The 14,561-nt window shown below is 45.1% G+C and overlaps 3 protein-coding genes across 3 annotated transcripts; 2 read left to right on the forward strand and 1 right to left on the reverse strand.

Moving 5' to 3' along the window:
• The first annotated feature begins 707 nt into the window (after window positions 1-707).
• On the forward strand, window positions 708-3,037 carry LOC6595704 (inward rectifier potassium channel irk-1). The gene is made up of 5 exons (XM_026988859.1): window positions 708-1,071; window positions 1,140-1,347; window positions 1,746-2,141; window positions 2,222-2,328; window positions 2,400-3,037. Exons 1-5 carry the CDS (start codon window positions 863-865, stop codon window positions 2,800-2,802), a joined length of 1,323 nt encoding a protein of 440 aa, XP_026844660.1. The 5' UTR covers window positions 708-862; the 3' UTR covers window positions 2,803-3,037.
• LOC6595679 lies at window positions 2,830-5,147 on the reverse strand. Its single transcript, XM_002020703.2, has 4 exons — window positions 4,958-5,147; window positions 4,603-4,900; window positions 3,713-4,545; window positions 2,830-3,657 (listed from the first exon to the last, which is right to left on the reverse strand). The coding sequence occupies exons 1-4, from the start codon at window positions 5,145-5,147 to the stop codon at window positions 3,035-3,037; spliced, it is 1,944 nt and encodes a 647-aa protein (XP_002020739.1). The 3' UTR covers window positions 2,830-3,034.
• A 902-nt stretch (window positions 5,148-6,049) lies between these two features.
• On the forward strand, window positions 6,050-8,370 carry LOC6595678 (FAS-associated factor 2). The gene is made up of 4 exons (XM_002020702.2): window positions 6,050-6,233; window positions 6,335-6,596; window positions 6,662-7,726; window positions 7,791-8,370. The coding sequence occupies exons 2-4, from the start codon at window positions 6,474-6,476 to the stop codon at window positions 7,989-7,991; spliced, it is 1,389 nt and encodes a 462-aa protein (XP_002020738.2). The 5' UTR covers window positions 6,050-6,233; window positions 6,335-6,473; the 3' UTR covers window positions 7,992-8,370.
• Window positions 8,371-14,561: the final 6,191 nt, after the last annotated feature.

Raw genomic sequence — 14,561 nt, forward strand, 5'->3', positions numbered from 1 at the left:
GCGATAAGGATTAAAATGCAATCTATTGCAAAAATTCAAAAAACCTGCGCATGGAAGTTTCTATACCCCCCTTTCTATTCCTATGATTTTCTTCTCACAACGGCTTGGAGTAGACTTTATTAAAAGAAAACTAAGTGAAAAATGTAGTTATGGTAACTTTAAAACTGAGAGGTTCATATGTATGTATATGCAGAATCGAGAATATGTATACGTAACGGAATCTCACAAACTCCTCAGAAACTTTATAATATTCTCTCTAAAGGGTAGTAAATGGTACCCAATTCTAGTTGCATTCTGATGGTGGCTCTCTCGGAACCTGATTGGTAGACGTAATAGACGTAATCAAGACTAGATACACTCTATACTGCTTAAAAAAATTCTTTATACAAGACAATATTTGATTATTCGCAAAATAAATACACAGATAAGAAAAACAGAATTATACAATAAATAATGGGGCCACATTTTGAAGAACTAATCTCAGCGGGAGACTTGCGGATGAATTGCGAGCAAACACAGGCTGTCGGGAGCTTGAGAGGCGCGCTGAAGATAATAAATAAATTAAAGTGCATATCTTAGACTAGCTGATAATAGCGTTTCCACACACAAGCCATTTATCCGGGGGTCCGATCATGGAGATGCGACTGTGCCCCAGTCAGTGTCAAGCGGTCCGCCAAGCCAGGCAATCACACTCCAGAAGCAGACGACAACTGAGCTCTGCTCTCCATCTACTACTACCGTCGATTGCAACCTAATTCAATTAAAATTAAAACGCAAATCTACGGGACAAAGTGAAATTGCCCCAAATTTCCGACAATTATATGAGGGAAAAGCCAGTTGTGTGGGCAGCGATATCGCGACCATGAGCAGCTCTCCAGTCGAAAGTCTCCCAATGCATCGCTCCACATCGATGCCTGTGAAGCCCAAGCCCCTCGAGACGAAGCCTCTGGCCCGTTCCAGCGAGAAGGAAACGGTCAATGAGGCGGATTACTATCCAGAGAGTCCGGGATTTGTAAGGCGACGCAAATCCAGATCGCCTGGCGATCACTTCGAGACGCGCAGTGAGCAAAAGTAAGGGAATCCATTCCTCATCTTCATTTCCCATTTCATTCCGCTAAGAAATTCCAATCTCCATGCAGTTTTCCCTATACACACGACTGGGCAGGCAGCACCATTGAACTAACCCCGGACTCCGGAGCAGGAGCAGCAGCGGCGACCTCCAGCACCGGTGATGGCCTCAGGCGCAGCCTTCATCGTGTGATGGCGAAGAATGGCAATGAGAATGTGGTCTTTCGTCGCATACCAGAGAAATCGTGGCGCTATATGCGCGATGTCATCACCACGCTGGTAAGATCCTGGTTTGGCCAAAAGACCAACGACACCACCAAAGCATCACCACCGATCATCCAAGAGTCATCGCGATCGGATGTGTACAGCATAACGCCCAGCATACAGCGCAAGTTGGATGAACTGGCCCACGAGCCGCCGGCAAAGCTTCATCTGAATCCGAGTCCAAATCCGACTCCGAATCCTAATCATCTGAAGACTAATCCCGATCAAACCGAACGCGTAACGTTTACCATATAATCAATCAGTCGATCGATCATCCAAGCACGGCCATGACAACATGACAACAACCAAACAGCAATACTCGCACTAATAAACAATATTTTAACACAAACTGCATCCACGATCATTCCTAATCTGGGGGAGATATTGCATCGCACCCTTTCGATCATCGACAGATGGAACTGGAATGGAAGTACATGCTGACCCTCTTCCTGGGCAGCTATTTCCTCAGCTGGCTGCTCTTTGCCGTCCTCTGCTATGTGGTGTCCTACTCCCATGGCGATTTCCTCTTCGATGAGATCAGTGGCGTGCGGCTGGGCGAAGGCGACAGGCCCTGCATCTATGGCGTCACCTCCTGGGTTACTATGATCATCTACTCGGTGGAGACGCAGACGACACTGGGATTTGGCGAGAAGTACGCCAGCGAGGAGTGCCCGGAGACCGTGTTCCTGTTCATAATGCAAATGGTCTGCGCTGCCCTGATCGAGGGGAGCATGGTGAGCATTATCTATGCCAAGACCGCACGCCCCGCCAGGCAAATGACAAAGCTCAAGTTCAGCGATAAGGCGGTGGTGAGTGTAGAGGCCAGAAGCCAAAAGCCAGGGAAACTACCTCCCAGTCCCAGTTCAAGTCAATCATATATCATTTTCAGATCTGCTATCGCGATGGGATTCTGTGTTTGCTCTTTCGTGTGTGTGATCCACGCGAGCAGCAGTCCATCGAGTCTAAGATACGCGTCTACATGATTGTGGACAAGCGGTGAGTCATCAAGTCATCAAGCTGTCTGTCATCTCTTGGGGGGAAGCTAATCCCATCCCTTCCGTTTGCAGCACACGCGAGGGCGAGGTCGTTAAAGCCCACACGGAACTGAAGCTGGAGGGAAATGGAGAGCAGTTGATCGTGTGGCCAGATATTGTGTGCCATGTCATCGACGAGTCCAGTCCCCTCCATCAGTTCACCAATGCCAGGCTCTTCAATGCGGCACAGTTTGAGCTGTATGTGTCCATTGTGGGCACCTCCCCGGCCACCGCACAGATGACCGAGGCCAAAACCTCTTATGTGCCGCGGGAGATCTTCTGGGGTCAGCGTTTCGTCAACATCATTCACTACGATGTTACCAACGAGCGCTATGTGGTGGACTATGAGAACTTCAACAGAACCATTTCTGTGGACATGCCAATGAAGAAGCAGCCAGTAAACGATCATCTGCGCCTGGAGTACAGAAGAGAATGAGAGAATCCATTAGTTACAATATACCTATACCTATACATATATGTATATTCAATGGGAACGATGTTAACAATTTTCTGGATTTGGTGGTTCCTGTATACACAATTCTTTTAAAGATTCATAAATAACAAACAGTTGAGCCGTAAATAGATTAGTAAAATAATAGTAAAAGATGAACAAATGGTTCCCTCGAGCAAAAATGCTTTAAAAACGCACGATAAAATACACTAAAAGATCACTCTCCAGTGGAGCCTTCATTATCCTCTCTTTCTCTCAGCAGGTGCTTCACTTGTGCCTTGAGCATCTCGTTCTCGTTTTGCAGTCGCGAGAACTCGTACATGAAACGATCGCCCTGCAGGAGCACGGCCAGGCCATCGCGAATCTCATGCGTGTTCACCAGCTGACGATTCCAGTAGTTGGACATCTGGCCGATTACTTGCCACTTATTTTTCTCGCCGGCATACTTAATCTCTTTCTCCAGATTCTCGAAGCGTTGTTCCATAAGTTCGCGCAACTCTCCGATCTCCCTGCGCACATCCGTTTCCACCTGAGCGGATAAACCACTTGATGACTTGGCCAACAGCTGCTGGGGCTTCAGCAGAGTGCTCGACGACTGTGGCGTGGTGTTCACATGATGAGGGGTACTGTTTCTGCTAGACGAAAGCATGCGCAAGCGGCGTTTTAGTTCGGCGTCCGCCACTTGGGGGTTCTCCTTGTCGCTGCCCGTGGAGCTGCTGGCCACGGAGCAGTTGGCCGAAGGCTCTTCCCGCTCGCTGTGCTCATCGGTCTCGGCTATTTTCATCAGTTTCGCGTCCCCAGAAATGTTACTGCGATCCTTGAGTGGTCCGCTCAATGTTTCTAGAAGAGAATAGATAATTAAAAAATGGAGTGAGATTGGAACACCTCGACTTACGATGCAAAGACTCGGCATTGGAGCTGTTGCACGAGTTTTCCACAGAGCTGAGACCAGAGCCACCCGCTGGGCATAGGCTTAGTCGATGCGAATTCTCGTTGGTCCTGCGGCCCAAAGTCTCCCAATCGAAGCTGTCGCGGTGCGCGTTCAGACGCGTGGACATGCGCTCGACGGACCTAGGTCCCTGGGCATCGAGGAAGTCACAAAATGAGTCCCGCTGTGGGCGAACAGTCACACTTCCCGTTCCATAGCCCAGGCTTGCCATGCTATTCAGCTGCTGTTGAGTACTCAGCAAATTGGCGGCAATAGACTTGCGCAGCTCGTCGCTGGGCAGGCGTTCCACTTTGGGACCTTCAGCGGTCACGTTGCCAGCGCTGGAGAAACTTATGCTTTGCTGCAACTCCGTGGGCGTGGGCACAAAGGCCACACGAGTGACGGCGCCATCGTGCACGTTACGCACGGCGAGCGGCGACTTGGTATTCCTTATGTCGTAGGCGATCAGTTCACCTTTGAGATTTCCTGCACAAAAGTAAGTACCACACTCGCTCAGAGCCACCGTGGACAAAGGATGCGAGTAAGTCAGTCGGCTAGTCGCGGGCTGTGCCCGATTGCGGCGAATATCAAAGATATTTATCTTGCAATCGTACCCAACGCTGACCAGCAGCGAAGGCTGGGCCGTGCACATGCTAACGTCCCGGCAGGGAGCATCATGAGCATCGCTCACGTGGAAGATCTTGCGTTTACTCTGAAAATCGTAGACGGTAACGGCGCCCTTGTATGAGGCAATCGACAGCTGGAACCGTTTGCTGGGATGAAAGCGAACCAAGGTAGACCTGCAATACATCAAGATAAATGCAAAAGAGCTCACACTTCAAGGTAGCACCACTCACTGCTCATCGATGGTGAATGTATTGATCTTTTGCTTCGTCTTGGTTCCGAATATATTGACCGAGCCGCCTTCCTTCACCGCTGCGATATACTCGTCCGTGCAATTGTAATCCACATAGAGGACAGTGCTGCGCTTCTGATCCGCTGGGAATCTGTGGATTAGCTGTGCGGAGCGATAGTTGTATATCTTCACACAGCCGCTGGTCTGGCCCAAAGCGATCTCCTCCGACGTCTGCTTCGCACAGCAAACACTAAAGGCATTATCGATGGTTAATTTGCGGACTCGTTGTATCTCGGGGGCTGCCAATTGGATACCTTATAAGTAGTATGGACTATCTTTCAGATCTTTCCAATTACCTTTTTCCTCTTTCTCTCGTATGCGCATCACAGCCAAGCCCGCCATCTTATCCACCTCGACGAACACCCGTCGCTGGGCATTGAATTGAAAATCTGTGGGCTCTCCGTTTTCATGCACATATGTCGACTTTGTCTCTAAGTCGGCAAAGTCGGAAAGTACGGTTCTCTTGGAGGTTGAAATTAAATGCATGATTAAAACTAACGAAATTTCAAATTTTAGTGATGCTACTTGTTGAATGTGACCGCGGATTTATTGATACAATATACGGTCTGATCCTCAGAAATATATCAAAATATACGAAAATATACCGTAAATATACTGACGAATTATCCAAGTTTACGTTTTAAAACAGCTAGGAAAACAGTTTCTTCATATATTAACTAAATATGGTATACCTCTGCCCAAACTCCGGATGACGAGACATTTCATACTCACTTACGTTACCACTGTTTTTTGTTGACCTTTTTGGTTTAAACCTTGATATAGTAAAATAACAATAGAAAATTTATTCATCAATGGCCTAAAATTATATGGGCATTCAACGGAATATCAAAATTGAGCAATAGGAACGACTTTTCTCTTACGTCTTATTACGTTTTTTTTATTTGACCATTGCTAAAACATTTTTGTAGACTAAATCCAACAAAAACAAGAGTTTAAGAGTTAATAGATTCATTAATTGTATAATTTGCCATTTTCGCTAAAACCTTTTTTATTGTTTGACCTATTTCGATATAAGCTTACGAAAAATCCAATAAAAGCAAGTATGAAGAATAAGCCAGTTAAGTAGAAAAATGATTCATCAATCGTATACAACTATGTGGGCATGGCTTAATGTTCTATATAACTAATAATATTGGACAGAACATCAAAATTGAGGAATATGTATAATAGAACTTGAGTTCGTCAGGATATTTACGGTATATTTTTAAAATTGGACGTTATATTTCGGTATATTTCTGAGGGTCGGACGGTATATTTTAACGATAAGTCCGCGGTCACACTGACCGTCACCTGCAAAAAAGAAATTGTTGTCGTTTTTACACTAAACTCGTGCATAGATTTTAATTTTAGAAACCTTTCGAAATACGTAAGATACAATTTTTGAAATTGAGAAGTGCCAAATGGGCATTTATTGCCGCCGCTGCGAAAATCAGTGCGAACGGCTGAGCTGGCGGCTGCACTAATCGCCGTCCCTGGCATTGGGAAAAAGCAAGAAGAAGAACCGTCACCTGCGAAAAAGAAAAAACAATATTTTTCGAGAAATGTTAAGAAGTTTGTAATTTTTGCAATTTCCTTGCGCTAATATCATTTTACGCACTTAGCAGAGCTGTTAAAGCACTAACAACGCAATACTTTCCACCCCGTTGCCACAGGAAAAGCAGTGGACAAAGGCCAACTACTACAACAACACTAGAAGCAGCGAAATTGTGACACACATACACGCAGCCCAGAGACAGCGACACCAAAAACAAGGAGACGGACTGACGGACCATCACCTCACCTGCTGCGAAAATGGAGGCGGACGGACTTACAAATGAACAGACGGAAAAGGTTCTACAATTTCAGGACCTGACCGGCATAGAGGATATGAATATATGTCGCGATGTGCTCATCAGACATCAATGGGATCTCGAGGTGGATACACGTACAAGTCAGACTCAGCAGAAGTGAACTGAAAAGGAACCTTTTTTACATTGCAGGTTGCTTTCCAGGAGCAGCTAAACATACGCGAAGGTCGACCCACAATGTTCGCAGCCTCCACAGAGGTACGGGCACCGGCTGTGATCAATGATCGTTTCCTGCAACAGGTTTTCTCCGCAAATATGCCCGGGGGTCGGACGATCAGTCGGGTGCCAAGCGGTCCCATGCCCCGCAGCTTTACGGGCCTACTGGGCTATGTGATTAACTTTGTATTCCAATACTTTTACTCGACGCTAACGAGCATTGTCGGTGCATTTCTGAATCTTGGTGGAGGAAATGAGAACCGATTGGTCACGGATCCCTTGGGGGATGTCATGAAGTTCATACACGACTACTACGAGAGATATCCCGAGCATCCAGTCTTCTATCAGGGCACATACGCCCAGGCCCTGAACGATGCCAAGCAAGAGTTGCGCTTTCTGATTGTCTATCTGCACACGGATCCCAGCAAGAACCCAGATGTTGATTCATTCTGCCGTGAGACGCTCTCGTCAAGATCGGTTATCGACTATATCAACACACACACGCTACTCTGGGGCTGTGACGTGTCCTCGCCCGAGGGCTATAGAGTCATGCAGTCGATTACGGTACGGAATTACCCATTAATGGTAATGATTAGTCTGAGAGCCAATCGCATGATGATTGTGGGACGATTCGAAGGTGACTGCACCCCCGAGGAGCTTTTGCGACGACTCCAATCGGTAACTGCCGCCAACGAGGTGTGGCTCAGTCAGGCCAGAGCAGATCGCTTGGAGCGCAACTTCACACAGACCCTACGACGACAGCAGGACGAGGCATACGAGCAGAGTTTACTGGCTGATGAGGAAAAGGAACGCATACGGCAACTTGAACGTGATGTGGTGCGTCAAGCGCAAGAGGCTGAGGAGCAAGCCAGGCAGAATGTCGAGCTGCGTAAGGAGGAGATCGCAAGACAGAAGATTGAATTGGCCACCCTAGTACCCTCCGAACCGCCCGCAGACGCTGCTGGAGTCATTGCAGTGGTCTTCAAAATGCCCAGTGGAACGCGACTCGAGCGACGCTTCCATCAGACCAATTCGCTTTTGGTAAGCTTAAAATTTGCAACGAATTCCGATTACAAAACTCTTATCATTCCCAATTATTGTACAGGATGTCTACCGCTTTTTGTTCTGCCATCCTGAATCGCCGGATGAGTTCGAAATCACAACGAATTTCCCCAAACGTGTGCTCTATACCATGGCAGACATGGACGGTCCCGAAAGTGCCGTAAATGAGACTCTCAGCAGAACGCTCCAGGATGTTGGTCTAAAGAACCGCGAGGTGCTATTTGTAAATGATCTGGAGGCGTAACCAAGCACTGCACTACCAAATGATAAAATCGTGTTACCAGCTGCAACGCATTACCAAAACTTGAACCAAGTTTTAAGTAGTCCGTAGTTCGACGTCCAAGTTGAAGGATAAACAGAAAGCAAAACTATTCCTAATTTTAAAATGAAGAAATATTAATATAAATAATTGTTTAACAATGTTTAGGTTGATTCTTGTAATCTATAGTAGCCCGTCTCCAAACACACACATACACAAACACACCATAAGTAAAATATGCCCTTTTAAAACATTCTTAAACAAATTTTTGGTTTTTTTGTTTTATTAAGATGTTTTGTTATATTAGCTGTACTTATACATCCAATCCATTTATTTAACAACCTAAATAGAAACAAACTCTAATTGACAAAGACCTGAAAATTATTTATAGATGATCATTAAGTATGCAAATAGTTTGGAGAGTACTTACGAATTTCAACCCCTACCAACACCCACTATGACGCTCTAGGATTTCGGTACTTGGTTCTAGGGCTGAGATTTTAGTTCCAGTGCAATGTTAGATTTATGATGGACAATAGGCATTAAATATACTGGCAGACATTCGGAAAATTCAAAGATATCAATCTATTAAATTGCATTTTTATATCTATATTAAAGAACATAGTGTTGCCCTTCCTTCATATAGTGCTTCCTTGCATCATTTATTTTACTGGATTGCATTCATATCATACTTGTCACGATTTAACTCTAGAGATTGTCTAGTCGATAGTATCAAAAGCTGCTGGGAATTTTAAACAATGAGCAACATTGTCCCACAACATTGGCACAGAATAAGCAACATTCCTTTCCGTATTCAAAACAGACCGAGTCCTATCCCAGCCTGACAGAATCGTATCCCACCAGGACAGAAGCGCACCCCATGCACTCGCACAAACAAGCCGTCGTCATCCTTTCACCTGGACATCGACAATGAGGACTTTGACTATGGCAACCAAGGGAGGGGCTACGCGGGCTACTAGACTGTAGATAGATATCGTCGTTGTTAGGTTTAACGATATACACGTCTATATATTCTGAAAAAAGATACAAATGTTTTCCACTTGTTTATATACAAAATTGAAAAATCATCCTTTCTGTATCCTGTATGGGGGAAACTATCCCAATTACAACAAGGCGTGGAACGTCTAGATCAGTTCACAAATATCAGAGAAAACTAAATATTTTTTGTTGGGGAATATGTTCTTGATCCTTGATAAGGACTTCATCACATTAATATCGGCCTCATTTTCGTAGTCGAGATTTTGATGCCGTTCGACAGTCTGGATCCTCACGATCCTGGGAGCGTTGGTCCTTCACCGATCTGGCTCAATTTATCTGAGATATAGCCTTCCGAAAATTTGCATATCATTAAAATACTGGTTTTTCTGTAGTCTATATCTCTGCTTTACGGCGGGCGATCGGAGTGCGGCATGTCTCTACGTGATCGGGAGAGTCCTGCAAATCGACTGACATCGGAATAAAGGACATCAATTTGTTCACGATTTTCGCAAAAAATCATGATGGTTACATCATGAAATTTGCCAAAAATCGGCCTCATTTTCGTAATCGAGATTTTGAAGCCGTTCGACAGTCTGGATCCTCACAATCCTGGGAGAGACGGTCCTTCGCCGATCGGCCCATAAATAGCCGAGATATAGCCTTCCAACGATTTGGATTTGCATATCATTAAAATACTGGTTTTTCTGTAGTCTATATCTCTGCTTTACGGCAGTCGATCGGAGTGCGGCATGTCTCTACGTGATCGGGAGAGTCCTGCGAATCGACTGACATCGGACTAAGGGACATCCAGTTTTTCACGATTTTCGCAAAAAATCATGATGGTTACATCATGAAATTTGCCAAAAATCGGCCTCATTTTCGTAGTCGAGATTTTGATGCCGTTCGACAGTCTGGATCCTCACGATCCTGGGAGCGTTGGTCCTTCGCCGATCTGGCTCAATTTATCTGAGATATAGCCTTCCGAAAATTTGCATATCATTAAAATACTGGGTTTTCTGTAGTCTATATCTCTGCTTTACGGCAGTCGATCGGAGTGTGGCATATCTTTTCGTGATCGGGAGAGTCCTGCGAATCGACTGACATCGGACTAAGGGACATCCAGTTTTTCACGATTTTCGCAAAAAATCATGATGGTTACATCATGAAATTTGCCAAAAATCGGCCTCATTTTCGTAGTCGAGATTTTGATGCCGTTCGACAGTCTGGATCCTCACAATCCTGGGAGAGACGGTCCTTCGCCGATCGGCCCATAAATAGCCGAGATATAGCCTTCCAACGATTTGGATTTGCATATCATTAAAATACTGGTTTTTCTGTAGTCTATATCTCTGCTTTACGGCAGTCGATCGGAGTGTGGCATATCTTTTCGTGATCGGGAGAGTCCTGCGAATCGACTGACATCGGACTAAGGGACATCCAGTTTTTCACGATTTTCGCAAAAAATCATGATGGTTACATCATGAAATTTGCCAAAAATCGGCCTCATTTTCGTAGTCGAGATTTTGATGCCGTTCGACAGTCTGGATCCTCACAATCCTGGGAGAGACGGTCCTTCGCCGATCGGCCCATAAATAGCCGAGATATAGCCTTCCAACGATTTGGATTTGCATATCATTAAAATACTGGTTTTTCTGTAGTCTATATCTCTGCTTTACGGCAGTCGATCGGAGTGTGGCATATCTTTTCGTGATCGGGAGAGTCCTGCGAATCGACTGACATCGGACTAAGGGACATCCAGTTTTTCACGATTTTCGCAAAAAATCATGATGGTTTCATCATGAAATTTGCCAAAAATCGGCATCATTTTCGTAATCGAGATTTTGATGCCGTTCGACAGTCTGGATCCTCACGATCCTGGGAGCGTTGGTCCTTCGCCGATCTGGCTCAATTTATCTGAGATATAGCCTTCCGAAAATTTGCATATCATTAAAATACTGGGTTTTCTGTAGTCTATATCTCTGCTTTACGGCAGTCGATCGGAGTGTGGCATATCTTTTCGTGATCGGGAGAGTCCTGCGAATCGACTGACATCGGACTAAGGGACATCCAGTTTTTCACGATTTTCGCAAAAAATCATGATGGTTACATCATGAAATTTGCCAAAAATCGGCCTCATTTTCGTAGTCGAGATTTTGATGCCGTTCGACAGTCTGGATCCTCACGATCCTGGGAGCGTTGGTCCTTCGCCGATCTGGCTCAATTTATCTGAGATATAGCCTTCCGAAAATTTGCATATCATTAAAATACTGGGTTTTCTGTAGTCTATATCTCTGCTTTACGGCAGTCGATCGGAGTGTGGCATATCTTTTCGTGATCGGGAGAGTCCTGCGAATCGACTGACATCGGACTAAGGGACATCCAGTTTTTCACGATTTTCGCAAAAAATCATGATGGTTTCATCATGAAATTTGCCAAAAATCGGCATCATTTTCGTAATCGAGATTTTGATGCCGTTCGACAGTCTGGATCCTCACGATCCTGGGAGAGTTGGTCCTTCGCCGATCTGGCTCAATTTATCTGAGATATAGCCTTCCGAAGATTTGGATATCATTAAAATACTGGGTTTTCTGTAGTCTATATCTCTGCTTTACGGCAGTCGATCGGAGTGTGGCATATCTTTTCGTGATCGGGAGAGTCCTGCGAATCGACTGACATCGGACTAAGGGACATCCAGTTTTTCACGATTTTCGCAAAAAATCATGATGGTTACATCATGAAATTTGCCAAAAATCGGCCTCATTTTCGTAGTCGAGATTTTGATGCCGTTCGACAGTCTGGATCCTCACAATCCTGGGAGAGACGGTCCTTCGCCGATCGGCCCATAAATAGCCGAGATATAGCCTTCCAACGATTTGGATTTGCATATCATTAAAATACTGGTTTTTCTGTAGTCTATATCTCTGCTTTACGGCAGTAGATCGGAGTGCGGCATGTCTCTACGTGATCGGGAGAGTCCTCCCAATCGACTGACATCGGACTAAGGGACATCCAGTTTTTCACGATTTTCGCAAAAAATCATGATGGTTACATCATGAAATTTGCCAAAAATCGGCCTCATTTTCGTAGTCGAGATTTTGATGCCGTTCGACAGTCTGGATCCTCACGATCCTGGGAGCGTTGGTCCTTCACCGATCTGGCTCAATTTATCTGAGATATAGCCTTCCGAAAATTTGCATATCATTAAAATACTGGTTTTTCTGTAGTCTATATCTCTGCTTTACGGCAGTCGATCGGAGTGTGGCATATCTTTTCGTGATCGGGAGAGTCCTGCGAATCGACTGACATCGGACTAAGGGACATCCAGTTTTTCACGATTTTCGCAAAAAATCATGATGGTTACATCATGAAATTTGCCAAAAATCGGCCTCATTTTCGTAGTCGAGATTTTGATGCCGTTCGACAGTCTGGATCCTCACGATCCTGGGAGCGTTGGTCCTTCGCCGATCGGCCCATAAATAGCCGAGATATAGCCTTCCAACGATTTGGATTTGCATATCATTAAAATACTGGTTTTTCTGTAGTCTATATCTCTGCTTTACGGCAGTCGATCGGAGTGTGGCATATCTTTTCGTGATCGGGAGAGTCCTGCGAATCGACTGACATCGGACTAAGGGACATCCAGTTTTTCACGATTTTCGCAAAAAATCATGATGGTTACATCATGAAATTTGCCAAAAATCGGCCTCATTTTCGTAGTCGAGATTTTGATGCCGTTCGACAGTCTGGATCCTCACGATCCTGGGAGCGTTGGTCCTTCACCGATCTGGCTCAATTTATCTGAGATATAGCCTTCCGAAAATTTGCATATCATTAAAATACTGGTTTTTCTGTAGTCTATATCTCTGCTTTACGGCAGTCGATCGGAGTGTGGCATATCTTTTCGTGATCGGGAGAGTCCTGCGAATCGACTGACATCGGACTAAGGGACATCCAGTTTTTCACGATTTTCGCAAAAAATCATGATGGTTACATCATGAAATTTGCCAAAAATCGGCCTCATTTTCGTAGTCGAGATTTTGATGCCGTTCGACAGTCTGGATCCTCACGATCCTGGGAGCGTTGGTCCTTCACCGATCTGGCTCTATTTATCTGAGATATAGCCTTCCGAAGATTTGGATATCATTAAAATACTGAGTTTTCTGTAGTCTATATCTCTGCTATACGGCGGGCGATCGGAGTGCGGCATGTCTCTACGTGATCGGGAGAGTCCTGCGAATCGACTGACATCGGACTAAGGGACATCCAGTTTTTCACGATTTTCGCAAAAAATCATGATGGTTACATCATGAAATTTGCCAAAAATCGGCCTCATTTTCGTAGTCGAGATTTTGATGCCGTTCGACAGTCTGGATCCTCACGATCCTGGGAGCGTTGGTCCTTCACCGATCTGGCTCTATTTATCTGAGATATAGCCTTCCGAAGATTTGGATATCATTAAAATACTGAGTTTTCTGTAGTCTATATCTCTGCTATACGGCGGGCGATCGGAGTGCGGCATGTCTCTACGTGATCGGGAGAGTCCTGCGAATCGACTGACATCGGACTAAGGGACATCCAGTTTTTCACGATTTTCGCAAAAAATCATGATGGTTACATCATGAAATTTGCCAAAAATCGGCCTCATTTTCGTAGTCGAGATTTTGATGCCGTTCGACAGTCTGGATCCTCACAATCCTGGGAGAGACGGTCCTTCGCCGATCGGCCCATAAATAGCCGAGATATAGCCTTCCAACGATTTGGATTTGCATATCATTAAAATACTGGTTTTTCTGTAGTCTATATCTCTGCTTTACGGCAGTCGATCGGAGTGCGGCATGTCTCTACGTGATCGGGAGAGTCCTGCGAATCGACTGACATCGGACTAAGGGACATCCAGTTTTTCACGATTTTCGCAAAAAATCATGATGGTTACATCATGAAATTTGCCAAAAATCGGCCTCATTTTCGTAGTCGAGATTTTGATGCCGTTCGACAGTCTGGATCCTCACGATCCTGGGAGCGTTGGTCCTTCACCGATCTGGCTCTATTTATCTGAGATATAGCCTTCCGAAGATTTGGATATCATTAAAATACTGAGTTTTCTGTAGTCTATATCTCTGCTATACGGCGGGCGATCGGAGTGCGGCATGTCTCTACGTGATCGGGAGAGTCCTGCGAATCGACTGACATCGGACTAAGGGACATCCAGTTTTTCACGATTTTCGCAAAAAATCATGATGGTTACATCATGAAATTTGCCAAAAATCGGCCTCATTTTCGTAGTCGAGATTTTGATGCCGTTCGACAGTCTGGATCCTCACAATCCTGGGAGAGACGGTCCTTCGCCGATCGGCCCATAAATAGCCGAGATATAGCCTTCCAACGATTTGGATTTGCATATCATTAAAATACTGGTTTTTCTGTAGTCTATATCTCTGCTTTACGGCAGTCGATCGGAGTGTGGCATATCTTTTCGTGATCGGGAGAGTCCTGCGAATCGACTGACATCGGACTAAGGGACATCCAGTTTTTCACGATTTTCGCAAAAAATCATGA

The sequence above is a fragment of the Drosophila persimilis genome, unplaced genomic scaffold (assembly GCF_003286085.1).
Source record: "Drosophila persimilis strain 14011-0111.01,24,50 unplaced genomic scaffold, DperRS2 tig00000191-arrow-pilon, whole genome shotgun sequence".
NCBI lineage: Eukaryota > Metazoa > Arthropoda > Insecta > Diptera > Drosophilidae > Drosophila > Drosophila persimilis.